The following is a 21,437-nucleotide window of genomic DNA, read 5'->3' as shown; positions in this document are numbered from 1 at the left end:
AAAGATAAATGGGCAATCATTCCTAACATGTTTTTTTAAGCAGCTGAATTCTAATTTCAGAATCATCAGGGGAAAAATATCTAAGCTTACACTTCTAAAGGTCACCTTCCCCAAAAGATGAAAGTTTTAATTAATCAAAACATTTCATTTGTATCCTCCTGAAATTTCAGTTCAATGGTAAAATTTTTTGAGCACCAAATATGTGCCAAGTACAAAGTCTGGTATTGCAAGGAATAAGCTTCTGTCCTAAAGGAATTTATCTTGGGAGTGGGGAGTCAGGGAACTGGAAAAGGAGGACATTTCTACTTACAACACAGGAAAAGTACAGTTAGTGCCATGCAAAAGTCCAAAGTACTACAGGGTACAAAGTACCCCTACAAGGGGAGTGGGTGTAGCTCAGTGGTTTAAGCACCTGCTTCCCATGTACGAGGTCCCAGTTTTAATCTCTGGTACCTCATAAAAAAATAAAATTAAATAAAAAATAAAAATTAAATTAAAATAATGAAATAATAAAATAAAATAAATAAATAAAAACAAAGTACCCCTAAAGAGAAAGCATCTTGACAGGGGTGGGGGGCAGCAGATGGAGGGTTCTGATATGGCACCATGAAGAAAGTAGCAGCTGAGGAGTACCAGGAAGGAAAGACAAGGCAGGAAAGAAGTATGTACATGGAACCATTCTAGGTACAGTAGTGATTCCTAGACTTTTTAATATTGTGAGACAGTAAAATTTGTGAAAATTTAAAAAAATAAATAAGGCTGAGGGTGAAAGGGAGAACGGGAAAAGTTTGAAAGACAGAAATACTAAGCTAAGAACTACGTATTCAATAAAATTTGCTTGGGGAGAAATCAAGCTGCAAATAGTGCTTTCTCTGTTCGAGAAATAAAATAGTAAGAATTATATTGCATTTTTAAAAATAATTTTGCAAATGATACTGAGATATTGACCTTCTATTATCACCGTCATTTCATAAATAAAGCACTTTAATTCCAAAAATGTAGGAAGCACATCATCTCAGAAACTTAAAAATGGCATTTCTTCCCATGAAAGGACAGCTAGCATCCTTACTGTAGTCTGTTTAGGTATTTAGGAATCCTGGGTTAGAGAATAAGACTCCTATAAGAAACAGAAGAAGGTACAGCTGGAAGAGTGGGCTGAAGCCATTCTGTATATCCCAAGATGATATATTAGGCATAAGAATTGGGGAGAGGAAGGGAGTCAGTAAGGGATTAATATGATAACAAGAACAAATGCTTAAAAGACTAATTTGGTTGAAGTGTATAGTATGGAACGGGAGGGGACTGCAAGGGAAAGACTGGAAGTGGTAAGGCAACTCTGAAGGATATTGCAGGGAAGCAGATGTGGCTCAAGCAGTTGGGTACCTGCCTATCATATGGGAGGTCCCAGGTTCGGTTCCTGGTGCCTCCTAAAAAAGATGAGCAAGACAGCGAGCTGACAAGACAGGCTGGCACAGTGAGGTGATGCGACAACATGATACAATGAGATGGTACAATGAGGAAACACAATGAGAGACACAACAAGCAGGGAGCAGATGTGCTCAAGGGATTGGGTGCCTCCCTCCCACATGGGAGGTCCCGGGTTCAGATGCCAGTGCCTCCAGACAAGCAGACACAGAGAACAACCAATCAGCACAAAAAACAAGGGGGCGGGGGCAGAAATAAATATTTTTTAAAAAAGAATACTGCGGGGAGTGCATGTGGCACAAGTGGTTGAGTGCCTGCTTCCCACATGGGAAGTCCTGGGTTTGGGTTCAGTCCTCAATTCCTCCTAAAAATAAACAAAACAACGAACAAAACAAATGGAAAAACCAACTCAGAGGAGCTGATGAGGCTCAGTGTTGACTGCCAGCTTCCCACATACAAAGTCAGAAGTTCAATCCCTGGCCCCGGAACCTTAAAAAAAAAAAAAAAAAAAGATACTGCCAAGTCCAGGTAAGAGGTGTTGGGGGTCTAAATTAGGATGTTATCAAAAAGAATGGAAAGGACTCGGCAATAAATCATATATGGGGATTAAGGAAAGGGAAAGAGTTATAGAGGACTTTCAAATATTAAGCCTAGATAACTGAAAAAAAAGTGGTAGTGTTAACAGAAATATTCAAACTCATGAACGGGTGCTACATAAGAGGAGAAAGGGAATTTATTTTGGGGAGGGGCATGCAGGGCAGGAATTTGGGAGAAGGTGGAGATATAATGAGAAAGTTGGAGAGCCATAGGCAAAAGGCATAGGAAGGCAAGCTTATCTCCTTCATCATACAGGGATTTCTAAAAACTTAGTATGTGCCAGACACTGTACTAGGTTCTAGAGATACAATGGAGAGCAATAACAGATCTGGTACCCACACTCATAGAGATTATAATCTGGCAGGAGAGATAGATATTAATACAATAATCACACAGATAGGTGTGATTATCAACTGTATTAAAGTGTCTTAATTTCCAAAAGAGAAAAAGGAAAGACTAGAGAAAAGACACTTAGAAAAGTTTCTAAAAGATGAAAATGAGACTACCAATGGAAACAGCAGGAACGAATGGTTAGAAAGGCAGAAAATAAACTGGAATAGATCAGAGGAATGAGTTTCAAAGAGCCAAATGCTGCTTAGAGGTTGAGGAGGACAAGTTCTGAGAAAAAGTCATCAGACTGTTCAATTAGGAGCACATGATATCCTGAGTATAGTCTTAGAAGAATGTGGAGGATTCCAAGGGAATTATGAGTGACAAGATTTCTCTTTCAAGAAATAAACCATGGGGGATAGGGTATATGGGAACCTCTTATATTTTTTAATGTAACATTTTATGTGATCTATGTATCTTTAAAAAAAAAAGATTAAAAAAACTGAATAGGGGAGCAATGTAACTCAAAAAAAAAAGGAAACCAATAAAGGAAAGGAGATGAGATGTTTGACTTGAAGTAGTGAACTTAAGGGATCTCTTTAACAGAATGGGGACAATTTCAATAGCAGGCAGAAAGGGTCAGGAGAGAAAGAAAAAGAGAAGACAGGGCAGTTGAGCACCTGCTTCCCACATGGGAGGCCCCAGGGTCAGTTCCTGGTGTCTCCTAAAAACAAACAAAAAAACAACAAGCAAACAAACAAAGGAATCAACTCAGGGGAGCCTATGTGGCTCAGTGGTTGAGTGCCAGCTTCCCATATACAAGGTCCTGGGTTCAATCTCTGGCACCCATACCTAAAAAAAAAAAAAAAAGAGAGAGAGAGAGAGAAGATTTAGGAGAGGGGAATGATTGCCAGAGCCCAGACCCCAGGAAAGCAGGAAGGTTTTAGATCAAGAGCCAACCAACGGGGGAAGCGGATTTGGCCCAACAGATGGGGCGTCCTCCTACCACATGGGAGGTCCAAGGTTCAAACCCAAGGCCTCCTGATCAGTATGATGAGCTGGCCCACGCACAGTGCTGATGCACGCAAGGGATACTGTGCCACGCAGCGGTGTCCCCCGCGTAGGGGAGCCCCATGCGCAAGAAGTGTGCCCCGTAAGGAGAGCCACCCAGCACGAAAAAAGTGCCGCCTGCCCAGGAATGGTGCTGCACACAGGGAGAGCTGATGCAGCAAGATGACGCAACAAAATGAGACACAGATTCCGGGTGCCACTGACAAGAATACAAGTAGACACAGAAGAACACACAGCGAATGGACACAGAAAGCAGACAGCTGGGGGCAGGGGGAGCAAAGAAGGGGAAATAAATAAATAATAAGTCTGAAAAAAAAAAAAGAACACCAAAGAGCAGGTTAGTACTGGCTTCTGGAAGAGAAGGTGAAGGAAACAAGGGAAAATGAAAATACTCAGAAATTAGAGATGATAAGAAAGTATGTTGAGGAAGCTCTTGTTGTGGTATAGGGGTGGAGGTCTTTTCAGGAAAATGGAGGAGGGAGGAGACTCTTGGCTGTGATTTGCATGAGACAAGAAAAGCTACTGGCTCCTGAGGAGACTGCCATCAGATGTCACCATGCAGTCACTCAACAAAATTCACTGAGGGTCTTCCATGCCCCAGGAACAGCATTTATACATGGGTATAAATGAAGTTAGCGGGCAATTGTTACTACAGATAAATGCCCTGAGTAAAAGAGAAATAGGTTTATTTTATGACCCGCATATCTAGAAAAAAATATAAGCAGGAACAGGTGAAAATTACACATCCTTTGAAGCTTATGTATGTGCTAATGGATGAAATATCACTACTGAAGAAGCCCAAGATCTATTTGTCAGAAGGAAATATTGTGTATTACTTCATTTATTCCACAAATATATACTGTGTGCCTAAGCATCAAAATGAACTATGAAGGGGCAAATCAGGATTTCTGTCCTTGTCCTTGAAGGGGTTACAACCAGGTATGATGTGTCCTGAAAGCTTCTGCTCTTTCCAGCATTTTGGCACAATTCATTGCTCAGTACTGAGCATTAACTGACCCTGCCATGGCATATCTTTATGCTCACTATGAAGTAAGACTCTCACCATATGAACATTTTTACCAAGATTCTTTCCTGGATGCAACATAATTTTAAGGAATGGACTGGATCAAAGAGTTCCATGGCATGGTTTTTCAGTGCCATTAAAGCCCAAATGAACCATTTCAGCTTTTAAAATTGTAAATCAAATGTCTCATTTCCCTGTACATAATCCTTTCAACAATACTCAGAATAAAATCCATCCTCCAAACACTGGCCCTCCAGGTCCTTCAGGACCTGGATCCTGCCACCTCTTTGTTTTCTTCCCATCCTCATCCTATTTTTTTTTAATGTTTAAAATATTTTAAGCTAGTTGAAAAGCATCTGCCCTTACCTTCCTGGTCCACAGCAAGTACTATACAAAATTAAACTCAATTTGGCTTTTATGCCTACTTTATACATGTCATCATTCATTATGTACTAAATATTAGAAGGAGAGAAAGTGTTAAAAGGGAAAAAAAAATCATGCTCTATGCGAATACTGACACATACATTTTCTTAATTCTCTTGATGAGACAGTCTAATGATTTAAAAGAAATTAATAGTATGTATTGCTATTGTAAAAATTTGATTAATGACTTTTTGAAATAAAAGAATCATCTAAATTATTAGGTAAAGAAAATCCTATTAACTAACTTTCAAATTGGGTAATTTACTCCATTAAAATCAGCTAGGGTGTTTCAAGATTTAATGTATTGTTCAAATTCATGTATGCAAACAAACTCATTAAAATTCAGGAGGCTCCACTCCCAAACTCACTGCACTTAAAATTCATGGCCCCAGCAGAGGACATTGAGCAGGACTAGACAGGCATTCTTTACTGTTTTGAGTTTTTTTTCGTTTTTGTTTTTGTTTTCTCCCTAAGCAGGAATTCAAGATATCCTGAGAGTTTGCAACAGTTGGAAGGCTGCGAAGAACTTGCTCCTTACATTACATTGACATGCTGTACCCGAGCTCAAGCCTGCTTTCAGATGTCTCTGGCCCCAGAGATGATAACCTTCATTCTGGAAATGAATTTAAAGACAAATATTTCTAATCTAGCTTTGTAAATGTATATGGTCCTAATTTTTCTTAAGAATTAATTTTCTAGAAGACCAAAGTATATCCCATTAAGTGATCAAAATGTTCCCATTTATATTTTTTACGGAACTCTTTCTAACAGGTACTTCTTAAGTTAACAAAACTAGGAGGGAAAAAAAACTCTCAGCACTTACTGAACCTAACTGCACGCTATGTCCTGTGCTAACTACTTTACTACCTAACTTCATTAAATTACCTCACAACAATCCTCTGCAGAGAAGGGGGAACTGAGTGAGACCATGGAAGTAAAAAAACTTGGTGAACTCACCCAGATCACCCTGTATCACACTGCCTCCCTAAAGATAACATTATTATTATTATTTTTTTTTTTAATATTTCAGAGTCACTATTGGGGCAGAGAAGCATTAGTGGTTAAAAACATAGATTCTGGAACCAGACTGCCTATATTCAAATCTGGGTTAATTCCACCACTTACTTACTAGCTATATGATCTTGAGAAGTTATTTTATCATTTGGTGCCTTAATTACATCATTTGGAAAATAGAAATAATAACAGAATGCACTTTAGAGGTTGTTGTGAATAATATATGGGCCAATCCATATAAAATGTTAATCCACATAAAATGTCTAGAACAGTGACTGTGATGTATGCAGTAAACACTCAATAAATGTTAACTAATCATTAAAAGTAAGTGCAATACGGTAAGTGGCTATGGCTCAAGCAATGAGCTTCAGTTTACAATGGAGGACATGGTTCGATCCCCAGAACCTCCTGATATAAAAAGAAAAGAGAGGGAAGCGGACTTGGCCCAGTGGTTAGGGCGTCCGTCTACCACATGGGAGGTCCACAGTTCAAACCCTGGGCCTCCTTGATCCGTGTGCAGCTGGCCCATGCGCAGTGCTGATGTGCGCAAGGAGTGCCCTGCCACGCAGGTGTGTCCCCGCGTAGGGGAGCCCCACGCACAAGGAGTGCGCCCCATAAGGAGAGCTGCCCGGCGCGAAAGAAGGTGCAGCCTGCCCAGAAATGGCACCGCACACACGGAGAGCTGACACAAGATGACGCGGCAAGGAGAGATACAGATTCCCATGCCGCTGACAACAGAAGCGGACGAAGAAGAAGGCGCGGCAAATGGACACAGAGAGCGGCCAACCAGGGTGGGGGGGAAGGGGAGAGAAATAAATAAATAAATCTTAAAAGGAAAAAAAAAAGAGAGAGACAGATTTAAAAAAAAAAAAAAGAAAGAAAAGAGAAAAAAGGTGTCCTAGACCTGCGTGGGCGTGGAAAGGCACAGGCCCAGAGCAGCGAAGCAATGCACCAAAAAGACGATGACACAACCAGATAGAAGAGAAAAAAAGGTAAGTGCAATAATAATGAAGCCCCCAGGGATTAATGTAGTTTTTACAGCTGTCTGGACCTTCCTTGATTGGGGGGACTGGTTTTACACATATATATATTCACACACACTGTTTTTCTGTTTTTTTAGTGTCCCCTGTGTGCCAAAGATATTATATATGGAATAATGCATTTAAGCCTCAAAACAAAACAAAAACCCTTCAAGGAATTATTGCCCTCTTATTGATTTAAAAATGGTTAAATAATTTGCCCAAGGTTTTCAAGTAGGAAGTAGTGGACCTAGGATTCGAATTTGGGAGTTTTTATCTAATAAGCTCAAGTTCTTTTATCTACACAACACTATTCTGAGTTCTCCTATCTACTTTTTCCATTTTGTTAGTAAGCCCATTGATTATCAGTTAGGATTAGAGTTTTAGACGGGCCTTTCAAGTGTATCTAGCATATTTCCTTTTTACAAATGAAGAAATGGAAGCCCATTTCTTTCCAAAAGTTATATATAATGAATGTCATTTCCAGGCTACCACATTGTCAATCTTTCCTCTCAGATGTTGGTGACCTGCCCTGAGGAGGTCCTCAGCCCAGTTTCTAAATGTTTAGGGACTTAGAAAAACCACTGTATAAATCATGAATGCAAAGGCTAAAAAAAAATGCAAATGCTAAGTGAGGGCCCAGAGTTCCCCTGTGATGCAAGTTCATGAGTTTTAACACACAGACTTTATGTCAAGTTTAGCTACTTGGACCTTGCTGCTTTCTGGATCATGGCTGCATTCTGGAAACTGAGGGTTAACAAACAAATCAAGTGTTAGTCTAGTCTGTAATGCCACTGTGACTCTGAGGAAAACTTTGTCAAACAGGATTTTACAAACAAAAACCAGGTAGATAAAATTCATCTTCAAAAGAAGGAAAAGAGGGAAGCGGATGTGGCTCAGGTGACTGGGCTCCCACCTACCACACGGGAGGTTGCTGGTTCAGATCCTGGTGTCTCCTAAAGAAGACAGCGAGCTGGTGTGACAGGCAGGTGTGGCAAGCTGACACAAGAGACATAAGAAGAAAAGAACATATTGGGGCAGCGGACTTGGCCCAGTGGTTAGGGCGTCCGTCTACCACATGGGAGGTCCGCGGTTCAAACCCCGGGCCTCCTTGACCCGTGTGGAGCTGGCCCATGTGTAGTGCTGATGCGCACAAGGAGTGCCCTGCCACGCAGGGGTGTCCCCCGCGTAGGGGAGCCCCACGCGCAAGGACAGCACCCCATAAGGAGAGCCGCCCAGCGCGAAAGAAAGTGCAGCCTGCCCAGGAATGGCGCCGCACACACGGAGAGCTGACACAACAAGATGACGCAACCAAAAGAAACACAGATTCCCTGCCACTGACAACAACAGAAGCGGACAAAGAAGACGCAGCAAATAGACACAGAGAACAGCCACCCGGGGTGGGGGGTGGGAGGGGAGAGAAATAAATAAATAAATAAATCTTAAAAAAAAAAAAAGAACATATTGGGAGACACAACAAAGCAGGGAGCCTCCTAAAGAAGATAGTGAGCCAACACGATGGCAGGCTTGGTGAGCTGCCGCAGCAAGAGATGTGGGGAGGAAAAACAGAATGAGAGATACAAAGCAGGGAGTGGAGGTGACTCAAGCGATTAGACATCTCCCTCCCACATCAGGGTCCCGGGTTTGGCTCCCAGTGCCTCCTAAAGAAACAAAGAAGGCAAACAGAATCACCAAGTAAAAAATAACAAGGGGATGGGAAGAAATAAATAAAATAAATCTTAAAAAAAAAAAAAGGAAAAGACAGGCTAACATGAAATTTAAACTTAGTCAAAGGAAGGAAACTCCCAATTAGGGTAGTTTAAGGAACAGAACATTAGTCTATCTAAGCCATACAAGCACAACAAACAATGGCCCCAGGTGAAAAGCAATGCTGAAATTCCTGATATAGTTTCCTTTTCACAAAGGAGTCAGATTCATAATTAAATTCTTGCCTCCACCCTGTTGTGTGCATATTTGCTTCCTAAAGAGAATACCAAACCAAACTGAGTTAGGGGCTAGGAGGGAACCCTAAACCACAAGTCCACTGTCCTACCCATCCCAAAAGGCAACAGGATGCACAGGCAACGGAGCTTGTCCAGGGAGGAGTTGATTTCATCTCCTCACTCAACACCATTCTCAAGGGTTTGTGGTCAGTTTACACAGTTCTTACACACCAGTGAAACTGACCTCTCCTACTGGCTATGTGCCCAAAGCACAAAAAACTCCAGGACCCATTTTGAGAGGGGCAGGTTGTCATACAGCATGGTCCAAACCTGGAAGTGCTAAACTCAAGTCTTGGTTCCTTTACTTACTTAATTGATCAAATCAACTATGCTCTTAGAATAGGAGTAGCCTTGTCTAGAGGATGGCGATAATAATCTCTTTTCATTTTATGCTTATTGAGAAGTTTAAATAAAGTCAGTTGAGTCAAAATACTTTGTAAACAGTGAAGGTCCACATGAAAGTAAGGAACAACTGAGATGTCTTCTGGCCTCCTAATTGATCTTCCTGAGTAACATCCTTCAGTGGTTCCATTATTCTCAGAATAAAGGCCAGACTCTTGAACAAGGTTTAAAAATCCTTCACAATCCGCCCTCTATCTACCCTTCAACTTCACACCTTGTCACAAGCTCCACTTTACTCCAGGCTTCAGCCAAATAGGATGTCTTCAAGTCCCTCCAGAGGACTGCACTGAGCTGAGAAAAGACTTTGACTGGCAATCCCACTCCCCTGGTTCACTCCCATGCTTCCCAACTAACTCCTCCTTTCAGTTCAGATTTTATCTTAGATATCATTATTTTCTTAGAAGCTTTCTCCAGCCTCTCCTCTGCCCTTTCAAAACATCTTATATTTAACCCTTTGGAGTTCTTATTGCAGTGTTATATTTGCCTGGATATGCAGTAATTTTCCCCTTTCAAAATGCTGTAGACTAGGAAATGGATGTGGTTCAACCAGTTGGGCACCTGTCTACCACAAAGGAGGTCCCTGGTGTGGGTTCAGTGGCTCCTAAAAGATGAGCAGGCACTGCCTCCCACCACAAGGAGCTAGACACTGCCTCCTGCCACAATGATCCAGACAATGTCTCCCGCTACAAGGAACAGATGCCACAAGCCAGCAGATGCCACAGCCTGCAGGAAGCAGATATGGCTCAGGCCACTGGGCACTTGCCTCTCATGTGGGAGGTCCTGGGTTCAGTTCCTCCTGAAGAAGGCGCACAATTAGTAGACAGAAGAGAGAACCATCTGGGGGTGAGGGAAGGGGGGGAAAATAAAGTAGATAAATAAATCTTTTAAAAAATATGTTGTGGACCAAAACAATATTGTTGACTGAATAAGTGAATTTAGTAAAAATGATAATGGCTTAGTTTTCTGATAGTATTAGCTGAGTAACAAATCACTTCAGTTTTTCCCTGGGGAACTTCGTAAACAGTGAGTTAAAGGGGTCTTTAGAGTTGCCTTTTTTCACCCCAACCCTAGCCACTCCTTTTAACTGATAGGAAAAACAAAAACTAAGAAAAGCTAAAAAATAGACCCCAAATCAAATGGTTAATTAGTGGCAGAGATGTACCCAAATCCTCCATCTCCTGGTTCTCAATCTCCATCCTTTCTCTCACAAAATAGTGACTATGTTAAGATTGTATGCTAACCTTAAAATCAGAAAACCAATCATCAGGTCCAGACTCCGTGTGACCTTGGTCAATCACAGTGCCTCTGGACCTCAGGCTTCTCATCTGCCAAATGGAAACAGCAAACGGCTTCCTATTATTTCAGATTATTTTTTACTTACCTCACCAAGATTTATGTGAAAAAAATGAGAATCTTTGAAAATGCTTTATAAATCTTTTTTTAAAATTTTCAAGTAGCTATTTTTCTGAGGATATTTTACTTTATTTGTTCAAGCTAAGGGATTTTTAAGGGTAGGATTCAAAATCATTAAGCAATCTCTTCAGTACTACAAATATGTTAATTGATTGACAAGATCAACACAGGCTTGGCCTCAATTAATTAGTGCTACTACTACTTCAAACTCACAATCATTAATCAAAGAACGAAAGGGACAAACCCCTTTGGGACACCTCTTGATTTCACAGACACAGAATGCTGCAGCCAGAAGACACTCTGAAGACCAGTGAAACCTGCGCTTGCCTCTCCTGACAGAAAACAGGCCTCGTTTAATTTCTCTGGGAGAGGCTTGTGCCATGACTGGCTGGAAACATGCACTGATTTTTTATCAAAGTACTATAAACTTTATCTTGAAATAATTGAAAAATGATTTGAACAAAAAATAAATCATATAATGAACTTACAACATAAATTTAAAATGTAATGGCATTTTTCAAAGTTGAAGGTTGAAGAGCCCAGATAGACACAACTGTAATGATACATACACACACATTTTTCATACTTTTATAAGATTAGAAATTTTCAGAACAATGGTAGGTAAACAAAATAGGAAATGGACTCACTTAAATTATTCTGTTTGTGAACAATACCTTATTGGCTATGATTGAGTCATGCACCAATATTTTCTCATCTATTTCTAAACAATCTAAGAAAGGAATAGCACTCATAGGTGGCTATTAATTCTCAAAGTATTTAAGGCAGAAGTTTCTAATGCCTTACCAAATAGTATACTCTAACCAGTAACAAGTAACAAAAGAGACTGAAAAAGTAGCAAAAGAAACTGTTGGGAAGAGGAGATAGAACGTTGTTTTCATTCTACTCCTCTTCCAATCAATCCACTCTCCCCCAAATCCTGGTATGGGTGAGGTGCTCATGGGCAGGGAAATAAGAAAGTGGTCTGGGAAGCGGACTTGGCCCAGTGGTTAGGGCGTACATCTACCACATGGGAAGACTGAGGTTCAAACCCCGGGCCTCCTTGACCCGTGTGGAGCTGGCCCATGCGCAGTGCTGATGCGCAAGGAGTGCCCTGCTATGCAGGGGTGTCCCCTGCGTAGAGGATCCCCACGCGCAAGGAGTGCGCCTGTAAGGAGAGCCGCCCAGCGCGAAAGAAAGTGCAGCCTGCCCAGGAATGGCGCCGCACACACTGAGAGCTGACACAACAAGATGATGCAACAAAAAGAGACACAGATTCCCGTGCCACTGACAACAACAGAAGTGGACGAAAAAGAAGATGCAGCAAAGAGACACAGACAACAGACAACCGGGGCGGTGGGGAAGGGGAGAGAAATAAATAAAATAAAACTTAAAAAAAAAAAAAAAAGTGGTCTGAGTCATTTCCAAAATGGCACAGTTAATTCCCAATGAAGAATTGTTTTTCATGCTTTCTCTAGATTTTATTCAGAGATCTTTAGAAGAGAAAAAATAAAAAATGTATTGTTGAAAACCATAAACATTATTCACATCCAAATTCATAAATAATAAACAAATCACAGTAAAGTTAGTCACTGACATCTCACAATACAATTTTTTTCTAATGTATTAGAGTATTTTTAGGGTATTTCAGATAAGTAAATGTTGCATAGGGCCATAAGAAATGAACTCTTACAATTAAACCTTTTAAATAGATCATCCTATATTTCATGTTAAACTTGATCATTCAGGGAGCGGATGTGGCTCAAGCTGTTGAGTGCCTGCTTCCCACATGGGAAGTCCCAGGTTTGGTTTCTGGTGGCTCCAAAAATAAAAAAAAAAAAAAACAACAAGCAAACAAATGAAAAAACCAATTCAGGGAAGCTGATGTGGCTCAGTGGTTGAACACCAGCCTCCCACATACAAGGTCCTGGGTTCAATTCCCAGCCCGAGTATCTAGGAAAAAAAAACCACTTGCTCATACATTTTCAGAGATTTTCCCACCACTTTATGAATCAGGAAAATATCTATGAGTTATTAAAATAATCACTGCCAAGTTCTTTGCCAAAATATACAAAATTATAATGTGCTGTGGAGAACCCACACCAGTTCCAGCTCTGCCAGCAGAATATACTACACATTGCGTAACTGCTCTGTGGTTGGTTTTTCATCATGATGACGTGGGATTCTAAACTTAATCTAGCTTTTGCAAAGTGCTTCGAAATCCTGCAATGCTGTCACCAACTCCAAGTAGCACTGTCATCCACTATATATTTGTAATAGCAAGCCTAAAACTGATGAACATGCTGACATTCAGAGCATTTAGTATTTTCTCTAGGGAAGCAAGAAATAAAATTCTGGGTTGCTGAAGATGAAATCTGTCTGGAAAGGTCCATATTTACCTGTTCAACAACAGGTAAATATCAAAGCTCATAATTAAACTGATGCCAAATGCTATAGGTAGAAAGGAAAATAACAATACTGTTTCTAAACAGTTTCTACCACTTTATGTGCTTTCCAAAGAAGTTCTGAGTAATTAAGTTAACTTCTAAAAATCAGACTTACTTCTTCCTTTAAAGAAAATCAGTTACCTACTTCCTTTAAGGTTCTTATCAGTTCAATTCAAAATAGAAAAATCCAAAAACACAAAACTGCACACATTTAAGGACATATTTTCAGACATAATGTAATTATTTGCTGAGGATTTTTTTAATACTGAAATTAAGCCATATTATGTTAGACAGCAAAAAACTACCTTAACTTTAGAAAACATATGGCAAATGTATAAGATGGTGCTACCCTCTCCAGACTTGGGTTCAGACTAAACCCCAGAACTTGACAAAACATAGCATTCCAGGGGGGCCACCAGCAGTCAGTTTTGGCATTCATGTTGAAGTCTATTCACCCTGGCTTTGAGTGTTCTTCAGCATAGCTATGGCAAAATATTGAACTGAATCACCTTGCGATAGTTTCAAGACTAAAGTAAAACCTTTATTTAAATCATAAAATGGTTATTTTCCCCCTCTAATAAGGGCAGAAAACATCGCTGCAAACCTCAGTTTTATTCTAAACACTGTTGTTCCAATGAGCTAAGCGGTTCTATATTATAAATGTTTATATACATCTTTTTAAATAGGATTTAGCTATATTCAACCCAAACACTCAGCACAGCTAAAATCCACTCACTCCCCTGTCACTCAAATGAGTGCTGGGCAGAACACAGACACAAACAGTGCTCCATCTGCTAATTAAAACTGGGCATGAAACTGTTAATAGGCATCTGTTGCATTGTTTCAAGCTAATGGGCAGAGACAAAGCTGAAATGGTTCTTCTAACGCAAACCCAGTGATTTCACTCATTTTCTCTTTGGTAGTTATGTTAGTGGGGGTTGGAAGCAGGGTGTTAAACAACTTATTATGGAGACTAAAAGACAAGTGCACTACCTTTCATATTCTAAAGCATCCTTTTAAAAACAGATTATACAAGGATATACAGCATTTGGTACCAGAAGAAATACCATCCTTGTGTTAAGAATTCAAATATAACGCCTTTAATCTTAACTCAGACATCGTGGAATCAAATCTATAATAGTATAAAGGATAGTAACAATAACTGAAATTCATCCAATGCTTGTTTATATACTACTTTCACAAGTCATCCATCCAGCTGATTTGTCATTTAACACAAGCCTGGGAGATTTAAAAGGTGAAGGAGACTTGATTCCTGCACTAGGGAACCCACAGCAACCCTGAAAGGTAGGTACAGTATTATCACTCTGTTACAAATGAAGGAACCAAGCCCGAGAAGGACAATGACTCACCAAGGACCAGAAAGCTGGTTAACAACAACAGATACTGACCGGGACATGAACCCAGATCTGACTCCAGATCCACTCCTCTTCCTAAGTTGCCATGCTTCCTCCCTAACACCAAACATGAACCAGTCCATTTCATCTGTCTAGAAAAATGAAAATATTTTAGGGCTTTTTCACACAAACACCAGAATTCTAATCAGCTCCAATAAAGGATCCATTTTAAAGTACTGTAACCACCATACAATCTCAAGCATTGGAACCAGTTTGCAAGCTGGAGGCTCACACTTCATCAAGCCTACAGACATGACTGTTGGATCCTTATACTGTCCTGGTCCTCAAACTGTTTGCTTGCCTGTTTTATTAACTGTGAACTCTTTTCTATTTTTATGAGAAATTTTCAGCATGTCTGGAAACATGAGAAAATTTTCAAGCATGGCAATGGCAAAGCTACAGCAGAAAAGCAGCTGCTCCCTTGGGGAATACACTATCCAGTTTGCCAGGGCCCATACTGCTCCCTAATACCTCCCATTCTGAGGCTATTCCCCTTGTTTTCTGTTCCTGCCTGACCCCTTCGTGTTGCAAACCCTGACCTACACGGAATAGTCTATAATCTTACTCTGAATTTCCCTTTTATCTTTCCATGGCTGCCTACATTTGAAGTGCCACAATATTACATGCCATCTAAAATCTACTTCTCTATCTCCACGCCAACCCTCTTCTCACTCTGCTATGAAACTCCTTCCTGCAAAATACTGCCCAGTAGCAATTCTAACATACATAAGAAAGTTGGTTCCCAGGACAGCGCTATCTTCAGGCAATAGACCCAGGCTACAGACCATGCCAGCAGCTCTTCAGTCTTCCACTTCTGGTTCCATGGTTCTTTTCAGGTTCGGTTACTGGATTCAATAAAAAATCAACTCCTTTTTTCCCCCTGTATTCAAAGACTAAACTATGTCCCTTTAAAACAATATCAAAACCTATTTTCCTCCAGCCTTTCTCCATGGATCCAAACAATCTTGCTGCTATTGCCAAGAGAACCTCCTCCCTGAGTTCCTGCTCTGCAGAACAGCTAGTGGAACTCTCTATTAAAATATACATAAGAAATTCTTAAGACATACCCATGTCTATATTTAAGACTCAGTTTCCCCATGCCCTTTCTTACATTTCTAAATGGGTTTTTTCATACATTAGATCTCTAAATTTAGGTCATGAATTTAACCCTTTGTCATCAAGTATTAAATTCTGCTTTTTCTTAGTGTTATTAAAGCTGTCATATGAATTTGAAGGGAAGTGTTTCTACTGACAGCTTTGAAAGAACGCAATGACATTCAAATAAGGCATTATGTACAAAATGTTCAATTTGTAGTTTCTTGTTCCTTGCAAATTTTTGTTTGAGAAATTGAAACCAAGAGAAACAACTGTGAAAATTAAAGTCAACTTGCTCTACATATCTGGATTATACCCAGCCAAATGTTGATACTATCTGAGATAAAAATGTAAATATAACAAAGTTTATTTTTCAGTCAATAAGTCTAGATAAAAGCTTTGAATTGCTACCAACCAAACACAGTTTTTAAGTTTAAGCAGGGGTCAAATCATTTTCTGTAAAGGGCCAATTAGTAAATATTTTAGATTTTGCAGGCTACATATGGTCTCTGTCACATGTTCATCTTTGTTTTTTTTGTTTGTTTGTTTTAAACAACTTTTTAAAAGTGTAAAATCCATCCTTAGCTCTTCAATTTTACAAAAACAGGGCTGCAGGCCAGACGTGGTAGTGTAGCGACCCCTGATTTTAAGGAATGTAAACCTAAAAAAACATGCAGTGTTACAGAATAAAATGTCTAAAAGTGCTCTGATGAGACTAGGCCACTACTATTACCATATGCCGCTGTTAGTATTGTTTCATTAGTTATTTTGCATATGGAAGGAATTTTAATGACAAGATGCATTTTAAGCTCCTAACATGAAACTAAAGACACAGAAAGAAAAGCAAAGGAGAGCTATGTGCTGAGTTCTCCCAGCAAAAACTCCCAGAAGAATTCGAGTCACTGTATTAGCATCTACTATTTCCCTAAACAAACTTGGCTAATCAAATTGGGAATGTCTTAATTTTCCTCACAAAAGGACATATGTATAAAATCTAATTACTCACTGGAAAAGGAGGTGACTTGAATTTATGGAGATGATCATACTGATTAGAAATAGCAGAGACTCTGTATTGTGGAAAATGACATAGACTTGGATTTGGGCTTTCACTAGAGGCTCTGTTACAACCAGGCGTGTGATTTTGCTATATCCAGCTGTGTGATTTTGAGGGCAGCAACTTAACTCTACTTTTCTCATTTATAAAAATTGGAGCAGGGGCATAAAATAGACAATTTTTAAAAGCTTTTCTGCTGTCAAACTAATGACTATAATAAATAATGAAACCACTCAGGAAGTACCCTAACAGGAAGAAGGGGGCAGGGCAGGGGACAGACAGCAGAGGGAAGAAGTTTAGAGTGCCCTGCTAGACAAGACAGGGCTGGGTTTTCTCCTTTTGTTCTAACAGCACTTTGTTTAGTACTAGGCCAATCCAAGGCATTGTACCCCTTCACGTCAATCATAAAATTCACCCACACCCCAGAGGAAATATAATATATAATATATAACCTGTTACCACTCTTTCATCATTATCTTAATTGTACATTCTACAGACATTTAATTAAACATTAATTATTAGTCTGTAAGTTGTTTTGGTTTTTTTTAACCAATCAAAAAACTTTTTCCATCCTCCAACATTTGAACTGAAAGACTCACTGGTCCTAGACAGTAGGCCTAGAGTTTCAAATGGATAAAACTGCCCTACTCCATAATTATAAATATTATCTGACTGATGGACTAGAAGATTCCTAATAAGTCAGATGAGAGAGATGCTCTCCCAAGAGCAGAAAGTAAGGGGGAGTGGGTGTAGCTCAGTGGTTGAGCACCTACTTCCCATTTAAAAGGTCCCAGTTCAATCCCTACTACTTCCTTAAAAAAAAAAAAGGTAAGGAACTGAGACTAGAATATCAGAGAAGAAAGCAAGACATTAGAAAAGTGAGTAGAAAGTATCTGTGAGACAAATCTATCTGGAATCAAAATGACTAATTGTTTCCTTCCTTTAGTGATGGCAGAACCCCTATCAAAACAGTATCTAAAGATGTCTTTTTTATAAAGTACTTAAATTTTAACAAAGCAAAATTAAGACTTAAAATATATCTTCATGGAAAGAAACAGATACACATACATATCTACCAAAACATACACACACACAAACCCGAGGTGTTAAGAAATGGATCTTTCCTGTGACATAAGCCTTATCAAACTTTGTCAGCAAGGCTGTGGCAGACCTTGTCAGAACCCAGTCAGAAAGCCCAGGAGATTACATACCCTGGTACTTCAAGTAATAATTTTGACTCAGGGGGAGGTGGACCACCAACTCTCACCACCACTTCAGATCACTTGGGGATGGGAACCGGAGACTTGGAGGGTAGATACTGCTGCTGGAAATGTTAGCACTCCAAGCCTATTTTGTGGTCAGGAAGAGTATGTAGCACTTTTCACTAGAATGGTGTTAATATTCACCTTATTTTTCCTGCTTAACTTCCACTGCAAAACATTAGGTTTCATGTATATAAAGTCTTCTGCTGTTTTAAGACTGCATTCTACCATTTCCTATCAAGAGTTCTGGGCTAAATAAGAGGCATGGGATTTCCCCTCCTCCATGTCAACTGAAGACACAGCTCACAGCATCTCCTTACCACATCCACCCCACAGAAATGTAAAGACCAAGATCTTACAAGAGAGTCGCCCCATTTAATATTCATCTCTTGTTTTAAAGAATTTCAAGACACTGTTTTTCATGCCTTAATAGTTGCAACCCTTCACAGAACTTGCATTTCATTTTTAAAAATCCACCCAATAAAGACTGCAATCCTTCAAAATGAAAAGTAATTTTTAAAAGCTGCTATTTTAAAAGAAAGTAGACACCCTTATACAGGAAATTTGGGACAAAATTAGGGCAAAAAAGATAAACTAATAGAAGCAAAAGTCATCCAAGTACCATAAAGATTCACTCACTTTCAAGGCAGGAGGGTGACACAAAGAATGGACAAAAGGCCACCCACCCAACTGGTTAGAAATTGTCCTATAAGACCATCTGTACTACAGTATGCTTTCAACAATGAAAAAGGATTATTTGGGGTTTTGAAACTATGACCAGCGTCAAAAATTAACGCCCTTTAGTTCCTGTAGCAGCTCCCACCAACCTCTTAAGACTATACTTGAGAGATGACATTTAAAATCTGCTTCCTCAGAAAAGAAAAAGTCCCACTCAAGACTGACTGCCAAGAACTTGCAACTCAAACTTCCCTTAGCACAAATCGCCTATGAGTTTTCCGACTGCCCAATCTACATGAAAGTTAAGAAGCCAAAACAGACAAAATAACCATACCCTTTTCTAACATCTGAAGAGAACTCTATACCTAAATTCCTCTTCTTTAAAAAAAAAAAAAAAGATAAATTATCCTTAGAACACACACTTATTACCAAAATGCTAGTCCCCCTTAATATTTCCCAACCCAAAAATTCAAGGTGAAAATATGCTATAACCACCATGTGAAAGATGTCTGAACGAGCTACTTTTAGAGGCCACAAACATCACCCAGACAACCAAAAGCTAAGATTCTTAAGGCGCTTAACTGACTGCAGCTATTTTAGAGAAATCGATAAGGTCACTTCCATAGGCAGCTTAAAACCTAATTTGATTAGCTTTTCAGTTTATGGTGTTAGCAATCTTGCTACCGAAACTCAATCATTTCCAGCATGAAAATAGGAAGAAAAGCTCGCAGTCAAGATCAGAAAAAATTCAGAGTCAGTTGGAAGTTTTGAGGGTGTGTACTGCATATTGTGATTCATTATCAAGTAGTAATTAGAACAAAAGCAAAATATATATGGAGGCAGGGAGAATGTAAGATCAATACCTTGGCTGAGAAGTTATAAAACATGCAAGACCAAGAATTAATTGAGAAATGTTGCTTCTCAGGAGAAGGTAGTAAAGGAATGAACCATATTTTCCTGACCACACCATTCCCCAATATCATCAATTCCCTTACCACCCTTTAACATTCATGGAACAATGTAATGCTCCACAGACATTATTCCATCTTCAGTCAATTTTTGCTCTTTCTCCTGCACTTGCTCCAAAGGAAGTAAAGAGAGAGAAAACGGGAACAAGTGTTCTCAGTTACCAAGGAAAGTCCTGAATCCCACTGCTTTCCATTTCCTCTCCCCTCTCCATCTTCTCTGTCTTTTCTACTCAACCTCTCTTTACCACGTATCCTGTTTCCCTTTTTCCTTTCTATTTCACACCAGCTCTCCTTTACTTTCTCCACCAAGTATCCTCATTCCTTCCTCTCGTCCCTGTACCCTTCTCCCTGCAATTTTCTTTGCCTCTTCTTATGACATCTCTGCCCAGACTCCTTGTGGCCAGTATCCCTTCATCCCTCACCTCTTGATCACTCATCCCCGTCAATTCCCTTCTGTCTCGCCTCTCTAGTCCTTCTGTCCTCAGTCCTTTCACTTCACTCCCTCCCATTTCCCCAACCCTTCATTTCCCCCTTTACATTTCCTTCCTCTTTCCTGTCTTCTAATCCATTTTCACACTCTCTCCCCATCTCTCTCCCCACGAGATTTCCTGTGTTCCCCCACGTTGTCCTTCCAGGACCCATTCCTGTCAGCTCCAACCCTCTCATTTCCCCAATACCCCTAGTCCTTGTTCCTCTGGTTCCCCTTCCCCTTCTTTGGCCCCCAAGTCCCCCCTCTCCACCAGCCCGACGACCCCACCTGCCTCTCTCCCTCACGCCTTCGCCCTCTCCCAATGCCCCCGTCTCCTGCAGCCCCCGGGATCCCGCCTCGGGGGCTCCCCAGGCCCCCCGCCCGCTTTCCGGCCCCCTCGCTCCCACCTCCCATTTCTCTCTCACACACCCCCCGGCCCGGGCCGTGGCCCCTCCCTCACCGATGGTGGAGATGAAGGTGGTGTTGAAGGCGTCCTCGGAGAAGCGGAAGAGGAGGCAAGTCTTGCCCACCCCCGAGTCGCCGATCAGCAGCAGCTTGAACAGATAATCGTACGTCTTCGCCATCTTCTCGCTCCGGCCCTCTGACCGGAGACCGAGAGAAGCTTGCCGAGTGCGGCAGGGAGGGGGCCGCGGGCGAGGGGGCGTGCCCGCCGAGCCACCGCTCGCCCCGCCCCGCGCCCCGCCCCGCGCCTCGAGAAAGGCCTGCGCGCCCCGCCCCGCGCGGCCAATCCACTCGCGCTTCGTCATCAGCGCCCGCACCGCAGGGCTTCATGGGACATGCAGTTCTGTCGGAGAGTTTCGGGCGTGCCGGGCGCGGGCTATCTGGGCGGCCTCCGCGGGTAATGGGAGATACGCTCTCAGCGGCGTGACCGCGTGGACTAGGTGTTTCCACCCCAGCTGAGAGGGGAAACCCCGATTCAATCTCTGCACGTCGCGCTACCGGAACTTAACTTCGGCCTTTCTTTGTGTGCGGGGGCCTTTCAAATCCAGGATCTAGGAATATAGAATCCCATACTACACTCATCTCTTCGGCTTGGACGCGAAGCCGAGATGCTTTCTTTCCTTTGCGCTGTAGTGGCGCAGCCTGTGGGTCATCCGTAGGGTGCATTATCCTGATCTTCTAATTCCTGCCCAGCCGCACGTCTAAGCCCCCTCCCACAGTGCCGGGGTTAGGAAGGAATGATATCCACGCTGACTTGAACCTCACCTGCGCCACTTTCTTTAAATCACACACTCCAAGTCAAATAATATCATGAGTATTTTGAAGGATTGGCTACGCAAAACAACCACCAAACGAACGGATAAAGCCTG

At 41.0% G+C, this 21,437-nt stretch overlaps 1 protein-coding gene across 2 annotated transcripts in view; it reads right to left on the bottom strand.

The window, feature by feature from the left end:
* RAB8B (RAB8B, member RAS oncogene family) overlaps nucleotides 1-20,813 on the bottom strand; it is an 81,907-nt gene extending 61,094 nt beyond the window's left edge. The window contains exons 1-2 of one of the 2 annotated variants that reach the window (XM_071214236.1): nucleotides 20,567-20,780; nucleotides 14,575-14,672 (exon numbers count right to left, since the gene is read on the bottom strand). In XM_071214236.1, the coding sequence (XP_071070337.1) occupies nucleotides 14,575-14,668 (94 nt within the window). In that variant the 5' untranslated portion in view covers nucleotides 14,669-14,672; nucleotides 20,567-20,780. Of the gene's footprint in view, nucleotides 1-14,574; nucleotides 14,673-20,566 lie in introns of both variants that reach the window. The other variant, XM_004469624.4, reaches the window with a different exon arrangement.
* Nucleotides 20,814-21,437: the final 624 nt, after the last annotated feature.

The sequence above is a fragment of the Dasypus novemcinctus genome, chromosome 3, assembly GCF_030445035.2.
Source record: "Dasypus novemcinctus isolate mDasNov1 chromosome 3, mDasNov1.1.hap2, whole genome shotgun sequence".
Classification (NCBI taxonomy): Eukaryota; Metazoa; Chordata; class Mammalia; order Cingulata; family Dasypodidae; genus Dasypus; species Dasypus novemcinctus.
Note: the sequence above shows the minus strand (reverse complement) of the source record. Positions and strands in the feature narration are given on the sequence as shown.